The sequence below is a fragment of the Rhea pennata genome, chromosome 16 (genome assembly GCF_028389875.1).
Source record: "Rhea pennata isolate bPtePen1 chromosome 16, bPtePen1.pri, whole genome shotgun sequence".
In the NCBI taxonomy this organism is placed as follows: domain Eukaryota; kingdom Metazoa; phylum Chordata; class Aves; order Rheiformes; family Rheidae; genus Rhea; species Rhea pennata.
The window spans coordinates 15,836,121-15,864,038 of NC_084678.1; the positions used below are offsets into that span (position 1 = coordinate 15,836,121).

At 44.0% G+C, this 27,918-nt stretch overlaps 1 protein-coding gene across 2 annotated transcripts in view; it reads right to left on the minus strand.

The window, feature by feature from the left end:
* The window catches only part of NKAIN4 (sodium/potassium transporting ATPase interacting 4), a 53,970-nt gene that overhangs the window by 11,777 nt on the left and 14,275 nt on the right, over positions 1 to 27,918 (minus strand). For both annotated transcript variants that reach the window (XM_062588952.1, XM_062588953.1), the window contains exons 2-4: positions 15,302 to 15,439; positions 14,055 to 14,135; positions 5,266 to 5,463 (exon numbers count right to left, since the gene is read on the minus strand). In XM_062588952.1, coding sequence (XP_062444936.1) covers positions 5,266 to 5,463; positions 14,055 to 14,135; positions 15,302 to 15,439 — 417 coding nt within the window. The remainder of the gene's footprint in view (positions 1 to 5,265; positions 5,464 to 14,054; positions 14,136 to 15,301; positions 15,440 to 27,918) is intronic.

Sequence of the window (27,918 nt, forward strand, 5' to 3'; positions counted from 1 at the left end):
GCTTTGAGTAGAACACACAAATGCTTATCAGCTACACTATCATGGGCAACCTGTTAAACCTCTGAAAACTGAGTTCAGAAAGAGCAAGCAAGGGGTGAGATTGATTTGCAAAGTTCATTTTGCACAGAAATTAATACCTCGTAACCCCCAGCCATCACTCTTCTCTCCCCACGGTTGTTTTCCTTTTACAGCCAAGGTGTCCTTTCACACTCACAAACAAACCAACCAAAAAAGAAGCTAGTGAGTTAAGTGAATTTTCCAAAATCTCCAACGCCAGCTCCATGGAGGCTTATTTATATGTTGTTTCCTTGGACTTTGTTTCAAAATGACCTGCTTAGTTTTTAAGATTTTCTCTGCATTGACCTTATAACCCATTTATTCTTGGCATGAGTTTCATCAGTAATAAATTACTGTTTATTTCAATGGCTTGTTTTCTTTTTTATTCAAATAAGTTCTGTGAGTCTCAACATAGTCAGAACAGGAAAATTTCCGTGGCAAAGAGGGAAGAGATGTACAACATGAACGTGAGTTGCATTTTCACACTGGCTGAACTAAGCTATAATTAAACCTATCACCTCAGGGATGAAATGAACTCCTGGGATCTACTGTGTCTTCCCTCCTTCATGAATTATGAATGAAATACAGTTACAGAGGAGAAATGCTGCTTCTTTTGTCCCATCCCTTTCACTGGAAGGGCCTGCTAGAATGTGAGCTGAGCGGACTCCAAGAGACACCAACAATTCCCTTCAGGTGAAGCTGTATCAAGCCCAAGAACCTCACCAAAGGTAGGAGTGATTAACTGCAAGCAGAAATCTTGACAGATGTCAAAAATGTGGAAGTAATTACACTTTTGCTCTGAGTGCCATCTTCATTCCTGATTTCAATAAGAAAGGGGTTAAAGCCATATTATTCCAGTGAAATATCAATAATTCTTAGATTTTTGCAACTATGTAGGGGAGGTGGGAGAAGAGGAAAAAAAAAAAGTCAGTGATGTAAAGTGACACTAAGCTATTGCTCCAATTCCTCAAAGAATATTCTCAGGCTTTAGCCTCTGCTGCTGTTTCCTCGCTTGTTCTGCATGTTCAGTACCAGCTTCCTCCAGGCTGCACAAGTATCTGATTAAGCTTTTTATTAGGAACACATGTTACAGGCAGGTGTGTTCAGTCAGCCTGTCAGACAGCCTGGGAAAAGCACACACTGCAGAGCAAAAGGGAGGATGGAACTGGGATGTGCCAAGTGTTCTGCAGGCAAACACGCAGAGCAGGGGAGACACGTGGGGACAAATCTGTCCAGAAACAAGCAAAATGGAAGTCAGAGCATCTTTCTGCCTCTCAGTCATCTGAAGTTGACTTTGGAAAATGCTTTTCAGCATACTGTTAAAGAGCAGCATTGAACCAAAGTGCTCAAGCTGGAAAGACTGAATTACAGGAAGATCTAAAGAAAGGGACCAGCTGGCTGTAAGTGTGTTAAGTAGAGGAAGGCTGGGAAGGCAGATTTTAGGAGGTGTCCCGTGTTGCTTGTGCAGAATCTTAGCTTTAGTCTACATCTATCCTAGTGGATGTTTTGGGCTCTTCAACTCTCTCTCTCAAAGAAAGAGAAACTCATTGTTTTTTTCACCAGAGAGAAAAGGTGCAGAATCCCTTTCTTTAGGGCAGATGTATTCTAGGTTTCACTTCTAATCAAAGGTAACGAAGTGTGTATGCTCTCATCAGTGTGAGAGGGGGAGTAAGGGGATTTCTACCCAACTCCTAAACTATGAGAAGTATGAACTGGCTTGAAAAAAAAGCTACTGTGATCAGATAGCCAAATAGAGGCAATCAAAACCCTTTGATTCCTTGATCCACTTTGCTCTTTGAATGCAATTAGGACCACTGAAAAATCTAGCTTCTGCCAACAGCAAAGCATCTCTTGTGCCTTGCCTCGCACATAACATCTGCTGTCAAAGCTTGCACTGCTGCCTTTCTGGGAACCTTCCAACCTGTCAGTTTGAGTGGAAACAGCAGACAGGCAGGCAGTGAGTTCTCTCAGCTGGGAAGACATTTCCCATTTCCATCCCATTCAATGGAGCCTCAGGAAAAGCCCATCCTTCCTCACTCCCAGAACTACCATATGGACAGACCAAAACTATGCCAGGTATTTCGAAACCAGAAAACACTCTGCTCCCTGCTGACTGGCAAGTTCAGGGGATGTAAGATAGATCCTTGCTGATATAAGAACAAAGAAGATTTTTTCTTTTCTTGACAAACTGGTTTCTGTTGAATTTCCTAATTGGGTTGGTAGGATTAGTTTTACAGTGACATTTCTATACTAGTGCAGACTTTGTTTAGGAGGTTTCATTCTAGAAAACCTTTTCCTCCAGTGTCTTCAGTGCTAAGACACTGAGCAGGATTTATGTCTGCATTTCTGTCACAGAATCTACCATCAGTTCCGTCTCATTTGTAACCTTTTCACATTCAAGAGATGTGGGTTCAAATCTCAACAAGAGGATGTTTGAGATGTCTGATGGATTTTAATCCACCTCCTATGGCTACTTGTATCATGCATGGTGACCAGTATGGAGTGGGTTTGATCCCACTCTAGAATAAAGAGGTTGCTCTTCCCTTCAAGGAATACAGAAAAGCTCTCAGCCAAAGAAGATGGAGACCTTATGCATCTTCTTCAAATACATACACAGGAGCAGAATTATACAGCCAGCAGGATCCCAGGTGACAGCCAACACTGTGCTCACCACATGGGCCAAGATTTTCCTTCCCCTTCCTTTGGCGTGGAAGATCAAATTCAGTGAGATGAACTCAGCCTTACCCCAGCTACCCACCACAGTGCACTACAGCTCCTCAGGAGCTGCAGGGAATTGATATTTCCAGAAAACAAAATGAAAAGTCCTCAACCGGGTAAGAACAAGGACTTCACGTCACTGTATCTGGAATAATGCTCTTCCAAATTCTAACACATTAACCAAAGCCAATTGGTTAGAAAAGGACAATTTAGCCCCTCCCCTCTCCTTCCAAATCGAGTACTGGCTATTCTGGTCTCAAATGCCTAGCAGACAAGGAGGGAACTAGGTCACGTCCCTACTGAAGACTCTATCCCCCAAGTCTTCAGTTGCTAGTCATGTTTTTTGTATTATTGATCTGGACTCCCTGCCTGTCTGCAGCACGGAGTACCTGCCAGTGGGTCTGGGAAGGACAGCAGCCTGTAATGAAATCTGCCTTAAAATGAGATGATGAGAATAGGAGGGGAAAAAAAGAAACCCTCACAACACAAAAAACCCACCCCATCACTGACCTTCAGACGTTAAAAAGGATGAGGACTGGCTGACTGTTTTCAGGCAAGGTTTAAGTGAGAATACGTCTTTCTGTCAGTCTTACTTCAGCAGAACAGAGACGGAAAAAACTCTATTTGTCCCTCTACATGAAAAAAAAATACATAAGCATTTCAGAGCTGGCAGGAGCTACAGGCCTGGGGCTTCAATATCCCACCTTTGCTACAGGACAGGCAAGTTGTTTAACTTTGCACAGCTCAGCCCACACGGGCTTCTCATATCCAGGTAGTCTAGCCTCATTGCCAGGGCTTAGGATGCAAAAACCTACTGCAATTTAAGTCTCAGGAAGAAGGAGAGAGAAAATATTTACCTAAATACTGTATTACCTTACAGTTCCCGTGTCTTTCTCTCCAGCTGGCACCTTACAGTGTTCTGCACATGCACAAAGAATATTCTTATTTGTCTTAAGGTAGCAAAGGAGAAAATGCTCACAGAGAAAGACTAGGCACTTTGCCTCCTCTGAATCAGCATGACCACTCAGCTTCGGACTGGGTGCTAAGTTAGTAAGATGCCATAAAACAAAGGTCTCTGTTTAGGGGGAAAAAAAAAAAAAAAAAAAAAAAAAAAAAAAAAAAAAAAAAGTGCAAGGCAAGATCCTACCATTTGTTGGCTGAACCTGTGGCCTGGGGCTGTCTCAGGCATTTGGGAAGGATGCTAACAGCAACAGCTCCACATGTCAACAGTCTGGGATGATCTGCCTTCAGTATCTGCCAACTGTTTCACTAAACTGGAGGAACAGCACCAGCCCAGCAACATCTATCCTATTTCAGTTAACAGTCCTTTATAAAAGAAACCAGGCTCTACGCTTTTGGATACCTAAGTTTTCATTTCTCATACACATGCAGTGAAACAACTCTCTGATACTTTAACTTAGATTATTTTCCCTGAAGGAGAACCCACTAAATATTAACAGCTCGGAAAACAGGGCCTTCTCTGTCTGCCTGTTTGTGACTTAGCAAGAAAGGAGCTTGAGTCTTCTCCCCCTCCCTGCAGTTCTCTGGGTCATACAGGTCATCTCAGCCAAGAGGAAATGCAAGATCAAGATAGCAGAGAATCATACCAAAGATGTGCAGAGAAGGTTCCTGGGATTCCAGAAACTTGGAATTTCTCTGTATTTGTTTCCCTTTAACATTTAAATCAAAGTAAGTTTTTTCAGGCAGACTTGAAACGTTGAAATGTGACTGTTCCACCAGTATATGTCAATCTATGTTCAAAAGCCATCAACCACAAAGTAACAAACCAAAGCAGATTAGAAAGATGCGGGCTGCTGACTCTAATGCAGCTACAAAACACAAGAGCACCAGCAAAGCAAGGGAAACAACAGACATTGTTTCAGTTAATTTCACAGACAAATGAGAAACAATTTATTAACAGTGAACACTAAGGACATTGAATTACTGCAGTGTTTAAAAAGCTTGAAGAAGACTCCAGTGAGGAAACAGTTGATGGAAACATTTAGTGTATATCTTAGGTGTCAGCAGAAATAAAATGTGCTCCTTTCTGCTTCCATAAGGTTTATTTCACTTTCTGCAGATAAGGATTTTCTCCTTTTTATTTCTTCACAGACACAAACAAATATGTGCTCCCTCACCTACCACCAAGTCCCGAGGAACAGAAGAAATCCTGCAGAAGAAGGGTCTCTGTCCTTGTCAAAATATGACTTTTCTGGCCCTGACATGGATAGGCAATGAGTTCTCATTGTAAGATTGCAGATGACACATTAAGCGTTAGGTTGCTGGTATTAATTTCCAATTCTTATTAGCAATATTGTTGGTAAGTGAACAGGAGGATGAAAACCACTAGCTTTCAATGCCATTTACAAAGGCCTTCAAAATCAGACGAGACTAAGTGGGGCAGAAAATATGGGCTAGTTTCAGTGCTTGGAAAAACAGAGTATCTACTTGACAACTGCTGCCCCATGCTGCTGTCACTGATACACTCACCGCGATCAGGATCTGGAAGGAGCTGTGCATGACCTCGATGTAGCGATACTCCAGGGCGCAGCCTATCACAGAGATGTAGGAATGGCTGTCCAAGCCCTTGAGGCCAGACATCGAAGCCTCCTTCCTTACACAGCCAGGGCCATTTTCACTCCACCACGACTGGTGCCGGGAAATATTAAACGTCAAGAGTTCACTGTCCTGAAGAGAGAAGAGTTGCAAGGAAATTTTCATTTACTGTAGAAGAGTATCTGATGCACTTTTTAAATTGAGTTCTTATTAAAACCAGTGGAAAAATCTGAAGTTTTTGAAATCCCCACCCTCGAGAAATGCTAGCACAGATCAAAACACTTTGGCTTTATAACCCTTACTAAAAACATCTCTCAGACAGGCTTCTGTGATGAGAACCACCTCTGAGGCAGCCCTGCAACACTCAAAGCCATTTCACATTCACATAACAAGTCTCGGAAGCAGGTCTGAGCAGCTCCTAAAGCAGAAAGAACAGTTTCTAGGATCCAGGTCCAAGAACACTTTGCTATCGGTTCCTGCACCTAGAAAAGAAACCTCAAGACTTGGCTTGGGGAGATTAACCTTGCAAATCTAGCAGAAAAGGGTAGACAAGGCAGCACTAAGCATCCCATCCCAGAATCACATGTCTATATGTATGCCCTTCCCAAAACAGGAATCTACACAGAGCAGAACTGAAAAATATGAACTTCATAAACTCAAAGTGAACTTCAAAAACCAACAGTTCTTCCTCTGTCCCTAGCTTTCAACATGTCTAACAAGTTCCTCTGCCATTCCTAACACTCTAATCTCCTTCCATACTCTAACATACAGGGTTTCTGGGTCTTATACTGACCATTGACCACCGTCAGCCTCCTGCCCAACTATCCAGCTGAGCTACCTCACTGTGATGATTGCTGCTCCTCGCAGACACATCCCCAGCAATTCTACAACTAGGCGCACGTTGAAAATAACAACATTTTACGCACTGGAAAGCTGGCATGTGCTTTGGGATTTTGAGCTTTCAGGACATTGCAAAGTCCTCCCTGCATATGGTGAAAGACAAACTTAGCACAGGCAGAACAGGGCAGGAAAGAGCTCAGCTGCATCACTTCACCAACAAGTGTTAAATGCTGGATGTCCCAGCAAGTCTCTCCATTCACTTTGATGTAGAATCAACAACCCTTTTTGACTACAGACTCAAAGAGGGATAGGGGGTTTGAGGTTTTGTTTTGTAGGGCAGATTATAAAATGGATCAGGCATAGGATCTATATGTCTTTACAGGTTAAAGGATATACACACCTAACCTAGCCACTATTAAGACTTTTATCACCTATCTGTATGCTACTTAGCACCACTCAAGCCAGGGTCCTACTCAGTCCCTAGGGAACAGCTCCCAGAGTAGCAGCATTTAGAACCAGGAGTATTCCTGCTTTCTAACATGAAAATCCTCATGTGGGAAGCTCCTCTGCCTTAGCTCCATCTAGAATCAATTCAGAGTAGGCTCCTGCTCTGACTTACCCACTGAAGACATGACTTGTCTCCACTACCAGTACAGGAAGCCTAGACAGCAGACCTGCAGATACACCTTTGCATGTCCACGTTTGTCTCCAGGGGCAAGCTTGAACGATAGACAGATAAACCATGAGCAAAACCCAGCCACTCTGCTTTGCACGTTGTGCAAGTAGCCTCCAATCCACAGCAAATACTCGGTAAGTTTGTGGAGCTGTTATTAAAATATGCTCAGGAAGCACACGCTAAGAAATGTGGACAGTTAAGTAAGAAGACAGCTGCCAGGCTCCTGACATAATCACCACAACAGATGGGATGGATGTGTTTTACAGTAGATGCAGGAGGGCATGGGGATGAAGTGTAGCAGCGTTGCAAAAGCAGCCTCAATCGCAATAGGAAAAAAACTATTAACAGTTGGGAGCTTGAAGGGAGCTGTCTGCATTTTGAAGGCTACAGGGTAAGGCACACAGTGCAAGACACTGGGCTGTCAAGGAAAAACTTCAAGAAACAGTTTTCTTTTGCAGTCTGTCATGACTTTGGCCAAAAAAAAAAAAAAAAAAAAAAGTCTTTGGCATGCTCCCTCTGCTGAGCATTGCTCTTCTGTGGCTCACAGATTTCCCACATCTCCACCAAATTGCATCTTCTCTGAGATGCTTGCTTTCTCTCCCAACTTCGCCTGTTCTGTGACATGTGGATCTTCCACAGCAAGAGCTCTTCCTCCCAGAAACAGCCAGCCCTCCAACAGCTCTGCTCTTCTCCCTCTTAAAAGCTACTGTATGCCTCAGTTGCCGAAGAATCACTTCTCTCTCTCAAAAAAGAAGGCTCAATTCCTGTTTCTGCGCCTGGGGCTTCCCCCAATTAGCACAGAAACAAAGCTATTCCATCGTGGTTCTGTTCCCCGTCCCCAGGGCTTCCCTCTTCTAGCAGATGGTGCTTGCTCAAACCTTCTGCTTCACAGAGGCAGAGAGCCCCTTTGGTATCCTTCCCCACTCCTTGGTACCCCCATATGGACACATCTTTGTGCATTTGTCAAAATAAGAAACAGGCTGCTTTCCTTCCCGAATCTCCCTCTTGTCAGTTCTTACAGCACTGGCTCTGGCTTAATTTCAGTGCAGAAGCTGAAATTCATTGTAAATTAAACCTAAAAAAAGCAGAAGAATGGTGCTGGGTACTGGGCTAGGGGTAAGCAGGTGGGAGAACAGTATGTCTTAAAGAGCACTCACTGCTTTTTGCCAAAAATCATGCTCCAGCTCTATGCAAAAAAGTATTATATTCCAGTTAAGAACAGCCTGGAAAAGCTGAGAACATTTGAATTCTAAAGGCACCACGACGGCTGGTACACACGAGCCATCCGTCTCACAGCTCACTGATGTAGCACGAATATTGATTGCACACAGGGGTCACGGATGCCCTTGGGTTCAGGGCGCAGAGACACCTTTCTAAGACGTCTTTCTGGAGCGCTGCAGGGCAAGAGGGCAATGCGAATGAAGGGGTCTCAACGCGTGATGCAATGCTGTTCCTTTGCTTGCATCCCTGGCTGGCTCTCCTTGGAGGATACCAGCATGGATGGGATGTAATAAAAGAGCGTTTAAGGAAAACATTTGATCGACCTCCAGTTGTTCAGAGACCAGGAAGATGATCCCTGGATGCCTTTGCAGCTTGCCAGCTTCATTTGCTAGGAGATGGCTGAAGCAAAACAAAACTATGAAGCAGAAACAGGGAAGAACCAAGAAGCAAGAACCAGGAAGAATCCTCCTCTCCCTCAAAAAAAAAAAAAAAAAGCAAGAAATTTTAGGAAACAGCTGTTTACCAAAACCTCTTTGTAGAGGATTTGAAGCTTGAACACACTGAAATCCCCCAAGTAGGGGGCAGCCTGGAAGGGACTAGTCAGTCCCAGGTGCAAGCAAGCCCTGCAGCAGGGAGGGAGACCGAGCTGTTCAAAACCACGCTCCCCTCGTTTCTTGACAGGCTGCTATGCGCAGGGCTATCGCTTCCTCTTTAACCTTCAGCCCGTAGGAAATATGAGCAAACAGTGATACAAGCTCCTTCTCAGGAGCATGCTGAAGGCCAGCCAAAAATCACATTTCACTCTAAACTGTGGTAGCACCTGGTTGCTATCCATTTGCCATCACTGTGTGGAAAGAAAGACAAGAGCACTAAAACCAGAGCGCATACATTTTAAGGAGTTTCTTTTCCGCTCCCAGTCTCACCCCACTGCTTCCAGCAGGGAAACTTGCACCCAGCTCTGACACCCACAGAACCAGCTGCGTTTGGAAAGCTTCCCTTTCTAAAATACTCTTCAAAAAGCTTTTCTAAAAGGCTGTCAGAAGCAGTTTTATTTCTTGTTAACAGCCTTGTGAACTTCCTCCCCCAGTATTTCCTTAATTATCAGGCAAGCCAGCGCTATAATGGCTCTGGAAACGAATCGAGCCCTGTATGGGAGCCCCCAGAGCTTGAAGGCAGAATCATTTTACATCTTTCAAGTTGGAAATGTTTATTATCAAAAAGGGGAATATACTCTTCATCTTTTAGCCACATGTGCCAAATAGCTGTATCACCCCAAGATAACAGGAGAAACACTTTTGTTGCTGCTCAGCAGGGATGTTGATGATGCCACAGCATTTAAAGGCCAAATCCCAGACCTCCATTTTCTAAATGCAGGTGGATTGAAGGATAGCTGTAATTAACTGTGCTTTTATCCATCCTCCACTCAGTATTCATTCAGGTAGTCATCCCAAATATGCCATCCAGATTCTCCTCTGGAATACAAACAAATCCCCATACAACTAATAAGAGCTGCCTTCATTTCAAGTGGAGATTTAGACCACGACAGCTCTGGATGCACACCAAAGCACTAAGTAGGCATGAGAAAATATAAAATGGGAAGGAGGGGGAAAAAAAATCACTATTCCAAGATGAGTAATTGCAGAGGGAAAGGAGTGGATCAAAACATCCAACAGCAATTCCTGAAACCTCTCTGAGTGCTTCTCAACTATATGATGAAGGGTCCATGAGCATGGCAGCTGGACAGACAGATGCTCCTATGTCTTAGCAGCAGGATTTTAATAATTAACTCAGACTTACAGTTCCTGCTGGGAGGATTGCAGGATGGTGTGTGTGTTTCACACCGGCATAGACAGGGAGAAGCTTAACCTGTTATTTCAAGCACAGCCCAGATACCTAGGAGATAGCTGGCTTTCCAGACTGATGTTTCTCCTCCTCTAGTCTTTGCATGTTCTTTCCTCTCTGTCTCTCTGGCCATTTAGCTCTCAACAGCTCGCCTAGCTATCTGTGAGCCCCAGCAGTCACAGTGATAGCGCAGTGGTACAGCACTTTCCGAGAGGCAGTATTTCACCCCGATGCCTGAAAGCAGGCTCAGAACTGCGAGGGAGGAGACACAGCAAGGCGCCATTGCCAAAACCCGCTCAGAGGCTCATCACCATCTCATGGATGGTGCAGAGAAGCAACCTTTGAAATCCAGATTGCTCAGTCTCTTGCCTGCTTGCTAGCAAAGCACTTACAGGAAAGCTGGCACAGCCTAACGTGCTTAGGGAGGCCTTTCTAGCAATAAAGGAAGTGCTTTCTCAGGCATTTCTCTGACGATCCATTTATCTCCTGCCCATCTAATGGAGTTCTGCTGTGCCATATTTCATCATCTCTTATTTTTACTATGAAAAAAAGATTTAAAAAGACAGGATAGAAAAAAAAGAAATTAGCTCAATTAGCTCACAGTTGTCAGTTCAGCTTTTTCATAAAGTAGAGAATGGATGAACATAGAAGTAAAGAGCATTTTCCCCTTAAAAAACAAAACAAAACCAAACCTCAGGATAGTTGCAACTACCTTCTAACCACAAGTTATAACTACCTAGAGCACTGCTGGCCAGAACAGCTATCCTCAGGGTTTCCACAGCCAAGTAAGAGTGAGTGCTGTCAGAGAAAACTGGATGGATAAAAGAGCACTTCAGGAAGTGTTGTAGAAAGCAGGAGGAGAGGGTGAGAGGTGAGGGGCAGACAGCGCAAAAGAGGAAGAGGCAGTGGAGGAGCAACTGCTTGGTGAAAGAAGGCTAATAACCAGCCCCATAAGGTACAATTCAACAAACACACCTGCCAGCCCATTTTCTGCTGATGACATGGTTTATAACTGGGAGACTGTCTCTCAAAACCTTTGCTGAGCTGCTTACAGGCTGACATAGGAGAGATCATTTCCCCTCCCTTTGTGGGCCTTACCAGCATGGAATTTCTGGTTTCTGTTTGTTAGAACATCAGACACCCAGAGCAAGGTGGGCACAAGAACAAGCATCTCTGCTTGCCTCTAATCTATACTGCGCGGCACTTCCCTGCCTTCCATCTCCATCATCAGATCAGATCTAGACACCAGAGCACAAAAAATTATTTGCAATACAGGCACGTGACAATTGCCCTTAAAATAAATAATAAAAAAAAAAACCTCCAGGCATTTCCTAAACTTGTTACAGCAGAAACACTTGGGTTCTTCCTCCCCTCTCTCATCCCACCTGAGTTACTGCCCATCTCAGCTGCACTGGACTGTCATTACCAGCCGCCAAGTTAACAAACTCCATTCTTCCTAGCTCATTGCCCTTTCTGCATTTTGTCATTATAAATTAGCTAGCTGCTGACAGATGTCCCCAGCAGGTTGCCCTTGTCAGGAACATGGTGGGCAGAAGTAATGCAGTCAGAAATGCTGCTCACCCTCTTCCCCAGCTCTCTCCAGCAGCCTTGCTGGGAATCACAGGAGGAGGCCTGTGACCGAAGACCTTCTGCAGAACTATACACCCATGAAGGGACTTGCATGAAAACACAACCCGGTCTTAAACACTTCCAAGTTAGCATTTATCTGACTAGCCTGTGTCAGCCCTGTTCCTCCAAAGCTCTTTCTTCTATTTGCAACCTACCTGCTTACTGGAAAGATAATTACATGCTTTGACTTTCTATTAATAGCTAAGGGACAGCTTCCTCCCAAGGCCCCTGAGTGAACACAGAAGTCCCTGCTCCTCTGCAGCACTGCTGCTGTCACTCCACCTTGATACTACACTGTCCTCACCACCACCCACAGTCTGTTGGGCTGTGAAGAAGCACAGGTGTCATCCTGGGGTCAGACCCCAAACTACTAAGATCAGTAAGACTCTCTGCAGATGTCAGCTGCATTTGGATCAGGTTTCTAGACATGCAGGAAGAGACCAATCCTGCTCTCGAGTCCAGCCTCCCTGCAAAATGCCGTGCAGTCTTATGGAAACCTTCACTCCAGTTCCAAGCGTGTCTTTTGTTCTCTTATGCAAATGAGCTTTTGCTTTTCCAGGAGATGGGGCACTCCTGGACAGCAAGGTCACAGGGACAAGAAGAATTTCTTCTGAAGAGGGGAAGCGGGGAAAGAAAGCAGCACTACAAGTTATTTTTATATTGAAAGGCTGTCTTGTAAGAAAAATTCAAAGAATAGAAGCAAGGTTGCAGAACGATTTTATTCTATAACAAAACCACTATGGTTATTATTTTTTCCAGTTGCCACCAAACTAGTAGCATGAATTTTTCACTGCATCTCTAGAGGCAGGTCCACTGAGACAATAACATACACTGCAACCCAGTGTTATCAAGAGAGTCCCCAATCACAGGAGTCATCTCGTAGGCTAAATAGAGGTTCTGTGTGCTGGCTTCGCTAAAATGAGCCACAACGCAGAACAAGGTTATGAGATGAAGCTCCTCTGTAGTGCAGCAAGTGGAGTTTTGCTGTGTTCTGAGTTGCAGAACAGCAACCCCACGTGATGAAGGGCAGGTTGGTATTTGTAAACACAAGAAATAAGCTATTTGGAAACAAACACTGGCTGTCAGGGAAGCTCCCAGAACAGTTTATCAAGCCAATATTTTCCACTCAGAAGGAACAGAGGGAAGAGGGTTTTTTTTCCTCCTCCTTTTTAGTCAGTTACAGCCAGTGCCAAATCACCTCAGGCTGAACTTATAGACCAATAATCACCCCTGTTTTAGGCAAGAACTCTCTCAAAGTTTCTGTAGATACTTATGAGGGGAAATGGAGATTAATTAAGGAATTAGGAAGTTAAGTTTTCTTATCTGCAAAGGATTTACACTGTCATTCACAACTAGCAGTAAACCTGATATAAGATAAATAAATAAACTTAGTGCCATTCCAATTACAACTGCAACCTAGACGTATGACCTGGGAATTTAGGTCAGATGTAGAGTGTTCTGAAGTGAACCTGCATCCCACAATCACTTCAACTCTGCTAAACTACCGCAACATTTAGTAATTCATTGCTTACAGTCCAGGCTTAATTTAGGGCCAGCCTCCCATTGCTATTCTGTTATTCTCATCCTCATTAAGCAGGCAGCAATACTTAGCTTATCTCACCTTCAAAAAGCTTCACAGATACTAACTCACAACATCCCTGGAGAAGGGCCAAGATAACTACCACTGTTATTATAGAAGAATTAACTCGGGAAAGCTTGCATCTCCTTCCAATGCTGCCTCAGAAGAGATGCTCAGCCTTCAAGAGCTCTCTCTAGTTTGTATTTTTTTTTTTTTTGTCCAACTCAGAAAGAGGTCACTCTTTCAAAAGATATGATAAGAAACACTTTGTTTGAGGCAGCAACAACCAGATACCTACCCCTGCTACCGAACTGTGCTAGGTCTCTAGCAAGACTGGGAGGGAGAAAAAAAGAGAGAGTCAGTGAGGGAATCACAGGAAGGTACTACCTGGCCACAGCTCTTCTCTGTGAGAAGTTGATAGAGAGACCCTGTAGCTACTACCCCAAGGGTCTTCCCCTCTAAGTCACACACCTTCTGAAGGTGTTATCACAAGGGCATCAACCATAGGCTACAAGCCAAGTAGGTTTTCCTCAGCCACCACTGAATCACAGCTGAGAATTAACCTTCAAACCCCACCTCCCCTCAGGATAGTTTTGTCCTCAGACTAGCTCTCACACTTAAAAGCAAACACAGTTTATCTCCCACAAGAGCCAGGGCTTATTACAGTCATTAGCTGCACTGACTGGTGAATGACCCAGAAATCAGTACTTGCCCCCCCCCCCCAAACTTATACCATACAATAAGCACTACTACTCCATCCCTAACAAAGTCAGCCCCCCCACCCCCATAGGCAAGGAGGCAGGACGTGCTCCTAGACAGGCCCCTACCTCTCACCTTAAGCACAGGGCAGCCTTCCAATTGCTCTCTTAGCTCACAGCTAAGCTCAATTCCCTTTAATACAAAGGATGTAAAATCACCCATAAAGCCCCTACTCACCTTTGAGAGTCCTCCCACTTCTAAGTAAAAGCAGATGATGAAGATGTTCCAGGTGACCCAAATTGCAGTCCAGATGGCATACTAGAAAGGGAATAGGAGAGAGAAGCAATAAACATTAGCAAGTCACTGCAATTAGCTCACATATATGTGATCCAGCTGGGTACAGTTAAATGCCCTGAGTCAGCATTGCAGTCACTCTCTCTTCCTCTGTATGTGGGATTTTCTTCTCTTATTTCCCCTGGCACTTTTCTTTACAGCCTGGGCTTCAACATCCCCGTGTTCCTTTTCTAAGCAGAATATTCTAATCTGCTTCCTGAATTCAGGAGCTGAGGGGCTTGGCAAGGCAGTGTATCGTCCCTGTTACCTGCAGCACTGCAGCCAGGTTCCTAAGTGGCATCCTCAGCACAGTGAATTTAGAGCCACTAAGACAGCTGGCATCCAGCAACTGAGGTAAAACACAGAACCTGGTTCAATAAAGCTATACAGAGGTTTCTTCTTTGGGGGCCCGTTCCCTCTGTGTGTAGGTTGGAGAGGGAGGTGGCAATGGAAACAGCTGTTTTGTTAATCAGAGCAGAGAGAAGGACTCTGAAGGGAAGCATGCTCAGTCTGATGGGATGATAGTGTCTGATCTGGAGGACAGGCAAGAAGAAAAGTTAGGGGAATAGAAAACTATTTATGGCGTTGGCTGAGTCTGGAAGGAATCTTCCATTTAGGAATGCTGCCACCAGACATGCAATGTATGACTTCCCAATAATAGCCTAGAGAGTCTTACATCAAAATAGGGAGACCTTCTGCTGTAAAGAGCACAGGTGCTGTAAGGACAAGTAATGTATGTGCAGGCAAACCGTATGACCAGGCTGCTACTCAGCTGTGAGAGCACTTCTCTGTATGCAGGAAGTCCCTTACCTGGTTAGAGACACTGTGTCAGAGCAGGTGGAGGAACCTTTGATACATATTTGTCCAGGATCTAGTTCTCCCTCTCTGTTGTGCAGCATCTAGGTTTACTGGGGTACCAGTATCAAAAATCTGAAGTCTTCTGAGTTTGCAGTAAGTACAGCAAAAATGCAGTAAACTGAACAATGTGTTCCTCAGCACTGCCAGGCACCTCCTGCTAAAACTGTTTGCAATGCTTGTGCCTGATTTCCAAAGGGCTTTGCTCAGGGTCCTTATCACTTGCCATATTCCATCAGAGCTGAGGTTGTGAACGGATGTCAGTGGCTCTGATTCATAAAACAGATGTTACTTACCACTACTATGTAGCGAGGTCTATATTGAATAGTGCCAAACAGGCCAAGGATAACAATGATGATGTGGAGGAAGTTGGCTAGAATAGGAGCCCACTGGTATCCCAGGAAGTCGAACACTTGCCTCTCTAATGCCGCAAGCTGGAAGGGAGAAGGAGAAGATGAGTTACAGCTTCTGGACTCGTGACATTCATGCTCGAGGTTTCAACATGCTTGCTGAACAAATCACTGCAGCAGTTGAAGATGTTACTCCCTTCTCAATGCAATTTACTGCCAATACGCAGGGTCAGCAGGACGGGACATGTGCCTGCACATCCCCTCTTCCACTTTGCACTATCCCACCTCCTCCCATGGCTAAGCTAACATGTGCTGGAGTGCCTAAGCATGGACACAGCCTCCATCCTGTGCGCTTTGCAAGGGGAAGGTAGCCCTGGTAGAGGGCAGAGCTGAGCAATGGAGTGCAGGAACATCTCAAATGGCTGCAGCAGGACTTTCAAGAGGTTGTTTGTCAGAGCCCTAAGCACCACTCCATCGTTCCCGACACTAATCGTGTTTCTTACTCTCAAGCACTCATCCCTCAGGGTGGGAGGGAGGGGAAAACTCTTTTCTTTGCTTTCTCCCAGCAGAAAATGCTGCCACTCAGCAAAGAAATTCTGCAAACATATTGGTTTTCCAGGAGGACAGACTGTGTTCCTCTTTCACATTAATAACTTGGTTCAAGGCTAAAAGTATATTCTAGAAATAAATCTCCATTACTGTTGAAGTGCTGGGCCTGATTTTCAAATCATATCTGCATAAATATGAAATTTGATTTGTAACTATCAGCTGGGCATCAAACAAGCAACTGGTCATCTGGTTCTGAACTGTGTTATGCATGTAGCTGTTAGAAAAAAAATAAACATGCAATCTCCTGCCAGCCCTTACATCCTTACAGCCTTGAAATGTCATGTTTATAGGTGAAACAGAGAGTGGAGGGGGCAGAATGGCACCTGCAGATTTTCCCTGAATGCCCAGCCTAACACAGAGAGATCTTCTCCTTGCTAACATGGTTCATGCTCCCCCCTGCCCTCCACCCCACCCGGGGATGTTCCTGATGCTAAAGCACAGCAGCAGATTTTCCTATCAGGATAAGATTTCAAAGTGCGTTTAATTATCCAAGTAATATACTGGGATTTCATTATCACATTTCATATTTATTTTCATCATAAAAAATCATTACAGTTTACCACTGCTAGTCAATATTAATTTAACCACTAATTAGATATTAACCATAGATGATCCTGGTCTACTATGTGTAATCAGCTGTGAAATGTGACATCTTTTTCTAGCTTGGCTTTTAAACAGCAGCTGGGTGCCAAGCACTGGGGTTTCCATACTGGCTTAAAACACTTAAGGACATGAGTGGTCACAGGTGCCAGCGTGAGGCTGTACAGTGAGGGAGGCCACCTATGTCAAATGACTATTACTCCTCCTTTTCCCCAAATTAGTGGGGAAATCACCTTCACACCTCTCTTGGGGTAAGAAAGCATTGCGATTCTCAGGACTATCTTCGAGATTCAGCAAAATCTGTATTTTGAAGAAATACACAGCCTCCCCGGCTAGAGGAGACCAGTCAGCGCGGCGGTAAGCGGCTCTCCCTCGCTGGCATCTCTCGTCACTGGAAAAGGGGCGCCGAGAAAGGAGGGAGCCAGACGGAGGCAACCTCAAACACCGTCTCTTCTGCAAAGGAATGAGTCTTTGAAGCGCCGCACGCTGCCCCGTTCTGCTCAATTCAAACGGCCTGGAAGATGCTGTGAAATGTGCTATTCGGCCGCGTGCGGCCAGAGCAGGGTGGGCAGCGCTCAGGTCGCCGTTCAGCTTGGTCTCCCACCGAGCGCCAGAGATTTTCTGTATCTCATCAGAAATGGCAATAATAGGTTAAACGCCTAATCTTTCGGAAGGGGATTAGTGCACATACCTTAACGATATTTGGAAATCTTGAATCCTGACTGGCTGGCAGTAGGTCGCTTGACTGTGACCACTTCATCCCATCAGGCATTTAATTGGCTTTGTGAGTTACATTAACACAGGAGCGTGTGCCGAACAGGGACGGCACCTCGGTACATCAATTAGCCGAGGGGACGCAATGGGTGTGTGTTCTAAAGAGATAACACCCTACCACCGCCGAGGGGATGAACTGCTTAGCTTCGCCTCTTGCCTTCAGACCCCGAAAAGAGGGATAAATACAGGTCCTTCCTATCCATGCCTTCTTGCCATGAATGTTTGCTCTCAAGAATCTAGGCATCCACGTCTGGAAAAGTGTTTCCTTCTCACAAGTGAACATTTGCTGTTAGGGTCATCTGAAAGGGAGAAGTTGTGTCTTCAATATCTCCTTCTAGTGATGATGTTTACTGGCATGTTTGCATGAGGTGAAACATTGGTTTGTGAAGTGGGAGGTACCCAATAGCCCTGGAGATGATCCTTGTGAGTCCCTGCAACGTGGGTGTGAAAAGACCTCTTGCAGAACCCACCAGTTGTCTTTATCCTTTCATCCTGTTGCTTTGTCTCCAGGTTGTTTCCATCCTGATTTACGTGCCTTTTCCACTTTCCCTGCATTTTTAAATGTTTTTGTGTCCCTGGGAGCTACCAGTGTGACTCAGCTGGTGCAGAGCCACCTGCTGTGCCTGCCTCTGGGTTCAGCTAAGAGAAGAAGGAGCCTGGGTCGATTCCCTTTGGTGTGATGTGAGAGCTCAGACAAGCTGTTTCTTCATTTGTAAAAATGAAAGCAATTTTCTGTAAGATGTGTATTGATGACAAGCTCAAATGTAACTGATGAAACTCTTAACACTGTCTTAGTGACATCCAAGCAATGAGTCTGTGCTGCGATCCAGCTGTCAGAAACGCAGCCCGAAGGTACCCTGGGCTTGTCCCTACTGCCCCCAAGAATCCAGGATAAATACAAAAACATTCACTAAAAATGAATGGATAAACAACCGTTTCACTCATCACGCTACTGTTGGGTGTGTATAGCACACCCACTAAAAGCTGCTGAGATTTGTGGGTAAACAGGGCTGATATTTGTGCTAATGCAGTCTTGATTTAGGATTGGTAACAAAGCAGAGATGTAGTCCTACTCTCCAGATCTGGCTCCTTAAATCTGATCCAGAAAGGGCATGGACCGAATTTGTCCCTGCCTATTTGTAGCAATATACCTGCACCCTCGTACTGAAGCTCTCTTGAATCACTTTGAACTTGAGCTTACGAGATTGCCTAGTTGAGCAGGAGAAATGCCATCCTTCTCTGCTGCTGCCGTCGAGTTACAGTAAAACAATATTCTTGCTGTAATGCCCTTTATGATGATTCACATGGTTCTATTGAGAAATCCTATTATATTCTAGGGGTATTGGTTGTAAAGAGAAATTTCACAGATTGTGATGCTGGTTTCAACCTATTCAAAGCTGACAGGACCTTTCCATCAGGGAGGAGAAATTTTTCTTCTTTATGACTATTCTTATTAAAAGTAGGATTCCTTTTGCTCTTTTTGCTTCTCTAGACAATAGAACATTTCTACCTTTCACTCCTTAAGTTAAATGATTTGTTACAGTACTAAAATCAGAATAGTTGCAGCAGACTTTCCTCTCCTGAAACAAACCACATTTCTGCTGATGTGAATGAAACTGGGAACAGCAAACAATCCAGTGAAGCAATTGTTAGTCAGGCAAACAAAACAAGCCAAAGCTCTCTGTCGGGCTATCCTTCATTTATATGGCCAGGAAATACAAGAAAGGCAGAGATGCAGTTGTGCAGTTTACAGAAAGTCCTGCCGTATAGCTCACACAGCGGGAGCAAAGAAAGGCTTTGTGAGCTGGCAAGACAGGACATGCTCAAGGTCTTCACGCTATTAAAACTCTACCAGGGAGGGAAGCTGCAGCTGAGCTGGAGGGGAAGTTTGCTTGGTGGAGCCTACTGCAGAACAGGATAATGACCTTAGAAAACATCTCAAAATGTGGAACTGCTTCTTCATGGCAGGTTCAAACTGTTCAAATTATGTTTGTGATGGCTCTGGCAGGACCGTGTCACTGTTGGACGCTGATGCCAGCAGAACGGTCTGAGTTGATTCCATATGGGTTGGGGGGGGGGATTTATTTAAATTCTCATCCCCCAAATCTTCTCCAACCCAGCAGCCTCATCTTTGTCTTCTGTTTCTCCTGTCATGTTGGTAAGCTGAATAGTCCATCCTGTTCCCTTTGTGCCTCCATACTACTAAGGAAGAAGGAAAGCTGTTGAACAAGCTGGAGTTACCTGTAATCCTTTAACTCCATGTCCTTTATACTGTACTATCAAGGCCATTTTATCAGCTAGATTTGCTCTTCTTAATTTATTAAGCTTTTAAAGCCTTTAATCTTATTTGTTTTGGATCGGTGTCTTTCACTGCATTTCTGAAATCAGTTGGGACAAAAAATAACAAGTATCCCCTGCAAGATTTGACATGACTGTACTAATGTATGAAGATGGACAAAAAGCCCGAAGATGGGTACAGAGAGGCAGACAGGATGTTCTGGACAAACACATGCATATATCCATCTGTGTCGGTTACTGCAGGAAAGCTGCCCTTATATTTTCCAACCTTAACTTTAATTAGAGGAGTTTTTTTTTATATTAAATGTTAGGAGGGAAGTTACTAGTGTGCAGTAAATGGAGGAAATGAGAAAGGCTGATCCTATCGTTACAGGTCAAATAGCACTTGAGAAAGGGACAAGAAATGTTATTACGCAGTGGCTTAATAATAAAAAGATTTCTTCAATAAATTCACTGAATCATCTCAGTTTCAGTTTTCCAAAGTGCTAACGGCTCCAGCTGTTTTGTGAGGTTTTACAGTGAATTTTAAAAGGCAACACACATGAACACTGCGGGTTCAGGTTTTACTTATGTCAAGGTCTTCTAGCTCACCCTGCAGTCAGCTTGACAGTTTGTTCTTACTGGAGATAAACATTCCCAAAATCCAGTGCTATTTAGCCTTGGGAGTTCATTTTAGGTTTATCTTTGTTTTTGCCCTATCTTTGTGATTTGAGCTCATCAGAATATCACTTCTTCCACAAAAGGTTTAGACTTTTGAGGAAGTGAGCCTGAGGAGCTATAACTGATGGCTTCAGGTTTTGACATATTAGAATTTTCCCTGAGAGATATATTCCCTGCAAAAAATAAACAGAATTGTTTCATCCAGAAACTTAGAAAAATTTCCATTTGGATTATAAAAAAATCAACTTTAAAACTCTTCTCCATCTCTTTGTCTCTTAACACAAAAAGGACAGACAGCTGCACATACAGCTCAAACCCCTGTGCTGCCCTTGCTCAGTGGATGTACACAGCTGCCTTGGATCCCTGAAGATATGTGTGTGTATCTGCAGCTTAAATACAGACCAAATTTGTGACTTAAACTCCCATATTTACTTTCCCTTTCGCCTGAACTGAGAAAGAGCCTCAGCCAGCACCTCTCGCTCACCACTGCACGCCTGTGATTTGCTTTCAAGGCTGATTCCCTACTCGTTGATTCAGCTTTTGATTTCCTGCCAAATGGCTTTGCTTTTTAAGAAGATGCTCTTTGTCTGTCTACTGTGCAAACACCATCAGAGAGGCCAAGACTATCACTGAAAAAGGTCACTGGTCTTTTCTTGGGGGAAAAATTGCATTGATTTCCTGAGGTATTTTGGCCAAGCAATAGTTGATGACTTGAGTTCAGGGCAAAGTCACAGCATTTCTATCCCTTCAAGACACGAAATACGGACAAAAATGTGATTCCAACTAGCAGAAAAAGCAGGATGAAAGTACAAAAATCTTGCATTATTTAAAAATACATCTATTCGGGTTTTGAATGCAAGAATCTTCATTTTTTGTTATTTCAAATAGCAAATACAGGTAAATACTTGGCAATACTAGACACCTATCTGATCTGCTACCTTACTATCATTATACTATAGTCTTCTATACAATTCCCTTGCTTTTGTAAATAGTGAAGCAACGCTAGACAAAAGAATCATAAACCCAAGCCCCAGTATGGTGAAAATACTAGCAGTGAGTAGGAAACTACCTTCTGTGTGCCAGGGCCTGAAAAGCAAGGTGAAGATTTTTGTGGTACAACAAGTCTACTTCTATCACTCTATTTCTAAATAAATATCAACGGTCATAATAGTTGTTTAATTAATTTATCTGAAAAAGAGCAGTTATTCACTGAGCCGCAACTTCACAGCTCCTTAACTGAGGTGCTAGTTCTGCTAGGCCAGTTCCTTGTCTCTTCCCAAACTCCTCTTGCACTAATGCACACTGCATTCATGAAATCTCATTTTTCTTCAGTAAATGTTGTCAAGGAAACCTTCCTTGGGGCCTTGTGATCCACAGCTCCTGTCCCAGCATCCCTCACTGAACCACAGAGGTCAAGAGACTAATTGAACAGGAGGTCTCTGTTTGTCACTTTGTCTCTAAGACATGTTTGGTCATTACAGCCACTGGATATAATAAACCCTGCTCTCTGCTCGGTATGGTCCATTTCTTCCTCAGGAGCTGTTTAAACCACCTTTATTCACACAGACATTAGAGATGTCTCCAAAAGTAGATCTTATGACTTTAAATCATTTATGTTTCAGAAGCAACCTTCTGTTGCTCTGCCAGCTTGCAGGACAAATGCCTATGAAATCCTCCCACAGAGTAGCTGCAGAAGTTACTGTCCCTAGCTGTGAGCCCCCACTCTGCTGCACAGTCACTGTTCTGTGCTGAGGAGCTGGTCCTGAGGACTGGTCCTAGGGTTTTATGTTCCAACAAACATAACCTCTAGACTGCACAGTGTGATAAAAGTGACAGCTGAAGATCAGACATGTCTTCTTCCCCAGTAACCTAACCCCAGTTAAGGTCCAGCAGAGTGGCTGGACAGACTTAACCACTCAGCACAGCTCAGCACAATTTCTCTGCTGAAGCCCAGAGAAATGAGCTGTTAAACAACTTGGTGTCCATTTCTCACTGTGTTTCCTGTCCTTCTGGCTGGGCACTCCTATGCTCTGGACTTTCCCCTCCAGGGTCACTGTGCTACCTGACAACTACGTTCTCAGGAGTGCTGGTGCTTTGACCTTCATCCCTATACTTTCTGCTGCCAATGCCTTTCAGAAACATCCTAGCTATGAAGATACGTAATTATTCAGTCCCACATGCCTGAATGCTGCTTAGTATTCCAAGAAAGGCATGCTCCTTGGTAAACATAAGGGATAAGACTGGCACCAAAGTTGTGCAGAAGCCTGTTTATTTGTGTCTTGTGATATAAGGCAGTAGCTGGTAGTACTTTTTCTAGCAAGCCTCCATGGTTCATGGTGCCCCACAGCACAGAACATGCCTAGCTGCATCACAAGCATTGCAGCCTCTCTCCTGCTCTGCAGTCCTCTAAATGGAGTGGGCAGCAGTATAGCTGAATTAGCTGGTTTTTGCACATTAGGTTGCAGAGGAGGAAAGAGGTCACCCAGTATGGTCTGTCTATCTGAAGGCGCTCAGAATACAGCTTCCTAGGAAGAATGTTTGAGTAAAATGATTGCCCTATTGCCTAAGAATGACAGGTATATCTAGAGAAAGGCCTATGTTGCCTAAACTTCTCCCAATCTGGGATCAGCCACATGCCTGGAAAGGCTTGTGCTCTGTACATCCCACATGGCCTCTGGCCTGTTTGGTCTTCTTGGACTACATCTAGCCCTCAAGGCTATGCTGGACTTGAGTGGTTGCAGATGGATGTCTGTGCAGTAGGATCAGATACCTGAGCTACTCTGTTCCCTCCAGTCCTGCTTGTGTCTCCTGATAGCATTTTCTTTACTGCATGCTGCTATGATTGCTGATTGCTGAGATTAGCAATCACACTAAATTAATAAGTAGGTGCCTTTGTGATCCAGACAAAAAAGCACTCTGACAAGAATGACAAACTTGTTCTATTTGTAACCTACATCAACACTCAGACTCAAGTTTCCTAAACATAATTATTCAATCTGTTGTGCCCATAATCCCCTCTCACCCTGCAGCCCAGCTTTTTCTCCTCGCTCAGTTTCATAGCTCAGCTTTGGCTCTCCAGCTAAAGCCTTGCTACAGAGAGGAGGCACTGGAATGAAGGGAACATGACTGTACTTACAACAGATACAAAATAATGTTTTCTTCTTCAACGAGTGCCTGAAAGATTTGTTAGCCAGATACACAGTGAAAGTTGTTAGGCACAGCCTTATCTCAGATTCTGGCTCCACATTTCTGTCAGTCCTGGCTTTTCCTCACCTGTTGGACAACTTATGCTCCCATCTTTGTCCACCTAGTTGGGCTATCTCATACTGATGACCCTGGGCAAATTTCTTTTTGCTGCTCCCCACAGACAGTGTCCTGGCTTGCTGGATAACCCTAGCACTACAGAGGGGACCTTCTCCCATCAGTAGCATGAATTTCACTGTTGAGCCAAGTATATTAAAGATGTGCCATTAACTCACCAGCCATTTCCCAGGGGAGATGTGCTACTGTTTATGAGGCCATCTAAACACTATAAAGTCTATGAGGCAGAGCAGTGTTAGAGATGAGCAGGAATTTAATTTTCTAATAGAGAGATTTATTTCCCACCAACAGGGCATTATATTCTGTGATCTCTTCCCTTACTCAGCCAGAAAAGGCTACCAAAAATTTGTGTTTGTTCACATGTGGGGGATGTTGGGAAAAAATGAAACACCAAAATTAGCAATGGGCTTGTCCAGACATCATAAATTTTCCATTCAATATCACTGGTGCAATGCAATGCTGGAATAGATGACTGGCTAGAGGGACCTTATACCCTCTGGACCTATCTTAAGCATTGTTTGCTTACTTAAAAAAGCCAGCTAATAACCTGGTCTTGGAGCCCTGATGTTCAAGGGAAACAGCAAACACATTGATACGACTTGTCACTGTTCGGGCCAGGACTGCTCAGCCTGTCTTCTAGCGCTGCAGCTCTCTGGAGTCTCATGGATGTGAAGCAGCTGTTTGGCAACAGCTCACAAGTGCCTGGGAGCTCTCAAGAGCACTAGAAAGACTTAGAAATCATTCAGGGGTTGGACAGAAACTCAAAGGGTGTATGAAGGCCATGTGGTATCAGTTGGACTTCTCCCAGATTTAGACAAAATTATTGTTATTCTTGCTATTTTATAGACACTTATTGCAAACTGCAGCTTTATTTCGTTTCTGGTTACCCAAGGTTGAATTCATGGCCTTAAATATTCCAGTGACAATTTCCCAAAGAAGGAAGAAACTCCTGCTTCAGGCTCAGAAAGCCGAGCTCAGTTCTTCCTCCGTCCTGTTCACACACACAGTCCAAGACAGACTCATTGTGTCAGTGTCACCAAGAACTTCCCCTACCTTTAGCTTTATGGGCAAAACAGTTCACATTCCATGTCCCCTGCAAATCTAATTCATGGCTGGCATCTCTAGGAATTTCTCCTCATGAAGGCTCAACTGTGACCTGTGAGTTAGGAAAATGCCTCTCTGAGAACACCTGAACCTGTTTTTCTCACCCAGGAGAACAAAAGGATAGGAGTTTCTTAGTGAACACATAGCATGTCCAGCAAAGCCCTGCTTTCCACACAGGTCTGTGTATAACAGCACTCCTGAAATCAGCAGGTTGCTTTCCAGCCCATGTGCATAAAAGGTCTCTGCATCGCTGGTCTTTTGTAGAAACTCCCTAGGTCCTTGGCTATGCTACTTAAAATTCTCCACTCTCCCCTTTGCTTGATGGTGAGAAGCTCCATGTGCTTCTCATCTCCCCGTCCCCTTCCCCCTCCAGGCTGAGTCAGCGGCTGCTCTCCCCACTGCCTCGTTCCTGCACATTTTAACAGGAGCTCTCTAGTAGCTGATCCCCTTAATTAGGTCACGAATGGATCACGCGTAAAACACTTATGCAGGCCAGGAAGAAAAAACACATGCCAGCTCTGCAACTGGGGTAAAGCTAGGGAAGGGATGGATGTCCAAGGTGAAATAACTCCTCAAAATTTTGTCCATGGGAAAGAGCAGCACCCTGTTTCAGCTTCTGCTCAACAGCTGGGTCCCCCCCTTTCCCAACACTGTCACTAAGCAGTAGTGTTGCTTTAATTTCCTCTTGCTCCTGCTGCAGTGCCAGATTGCTTGGATATTCGTAAACAGAAGGAGTTTAATGAAAATTATAATTAGAGCCCTGCGGTGCTCTTGCAGGTCGCTTTTACACTGGGCTGCCTATTTACATTACAAATCAGGCTGGTGTCACTGCGGAGTCTACAGTAACAGAAGAGAATTCATTAAAAGGGAAGTGCAGGGTGGGTGAGAAATGGCAAAGGAAAAAAATGATATTGTTATTACTAATAATCTAGGAAATTGGGATCTGCCACAGTCTTGCTGCAACTTTGCTCCTAGGAGAAAAGCCCATTTGTAATCGTCCTGCACCAGGAGGGGAGTGACTGCTCAGAAATTTCCACTGGTAATAAACGGACCCTTTTTCATAAAGCATCTGTTTCTCATGAAAAGCAAAGAGGCAACAAAGACTTTATCTGTTGCACTCGGATACAGAAAAGTGCTCTTAGCACTTCTGCGTTCTAAAACATAGCTGTAAAGTTGTGGAGGTTGGGGAAGGGAAACACATGAAGCCAAAGAGATGGATCTCTCATGATTTTATGGCTTTCCCTTTCTAATTGCCAGGGGCTACATGTGATGCTTCTTGCTCTACTGTGATACCATGAGCAGCAGCTCCTCAAGAAAGGCAGAAGCCAGCATTCAGTGAAGCACTGAAGCATTTGCTAACCTGAAGCACAATGTACATCCAGCTGAAGTCAAGTGCTGAAGCACTCCGCAAAATCTGGACCTGCCTGAGCAGGAGAGAAGAGCCAGTGAGGAACAACACGGATGCTGTCTGCTGCTGGGTATCGATTCATTGACACCCAGCTGGGCTCAGCCACGCAGACAACCCCAAAGGAGTGCTACCTCCAAATATTGATAAGTCTCCTGAATTTGGCTCTGTTTCCACTGCTTCCACTAATGTATTCCAGTTACTGCACGAGTGTTAATGTTTTATTTTCCTATCTCTATTATGGAAATAGGAATAATAACCTCACTTGACACAGAGGATAGTTGGAGAATAAGGTTACGTTTGTAAAAAGTTTCTTTAATATTTCATGCTAATGTATCTGCAGAAACCATCTCATCATTATACTGGTGGGTTTTTTGGATCTCAGAGTGGCATTTCAGGTTGGGGACCTTCCATCGCTGATCCCAGCACCAGCCCCGTCACCCTTCCCTTCCCTGTCAGCTCACAAAACAGGTAAACTCACCCTGCCTCCATGCCTGCAGCCCCCAAATTTCAGCCCTGCTATGGCTTGTAGATATACAGACTAAATCCTAGCGATGCCCAGCAAAGGACGCTGAGCGAATTCACTGGTCAGGCACCCCTGCGCTGTTTGGTTCAGCTATTGATCTTACCTTGCCCTCCACATTTAGAGGAAGTAACTTTAATCTAATAAACAGTTGGAAAGTCAGGACAGAGCAGATGAGCTAATATTGCAGAAGCAATCGGATTTATATATCAAAACGGACCCAAGAGACTTTCCCCTCTGCACGTCATGCCAATATGCAGACAGTGTTCAGGAAAATTAGAAGCTGGAGGTGTTTTAGCAGTTTGGAGACAAATGGGCCAAACAATTTGTTTGCATTTCATATATGATATCATCAGTATGAAATGACCCAAAACTGTGACAGCTGATTTTTAATCATGATTAGTGAGAGTGTAGGAATTATTCTTTGCAAAAAACTAACAACCTAAAATGAAAATGTGTTTATTTTAGTGAAAAAAAAGGACAAAAGAAAAATTTCTCTTGGAAATTTATAGTTAAAAAAGTAACCATTTTTCAACTGAAAAATAAATATCAGTGAAGAAATACTGACAAACTTCCATGCCTGTCATCAAAGCATTAAATAAGAGAGAGCTACAGAGAAAATAGCATTTTGGACATGAAAGACATTTAACAATTCAGCTTTTGGTTCCAGTAAAATGCTTTTGACAGGAAGAGTTTTAAATTGGAGCAAACAGGAAACAACTATTTTGTTACAAATAGGGACTGTCAGAGGCTTTCAGGCCACTGCAGGAATTTTCCAATAACCACACTCCCCACAAACAACTTCCCTTCTGCACAGTGGCTAGAAAATGCATCAATCACTATGGATTTTCATCTTCTGGTTGCTTCACTGGAAGGAAATCAATTGTACTTGAATAATTGATTAATTACCTTAGTAATTACAGGTAACAAATCTACATTCCATTGCCTCCCTTTAGACCTGTAAACTAGAGATTTTTTAAGTTTTCCAGTCACACTGGGAAGCAAAGCCAATTTTGTGTCCCTCTATAGACTGATCCTGATGGAGCTGCCACCCACTTCTCCAGAGTCACTAATACCCTCGGCACAGCCGCAGCGCTGCGCCCCCAAAGCTCTCCGAGCTCGGGGAACACTGACCGGCTCCTCGGCTTCTTCCTTCCGCTGTAATCTCCACTAGAGCGTTACGGAAGGGAAAGCAGAGCTCCTGCTCTCCTTTTCTTAACTCAACAAAAGTAAGAAAACAGAGACGCATTAACAAAAAAATACCTAAGT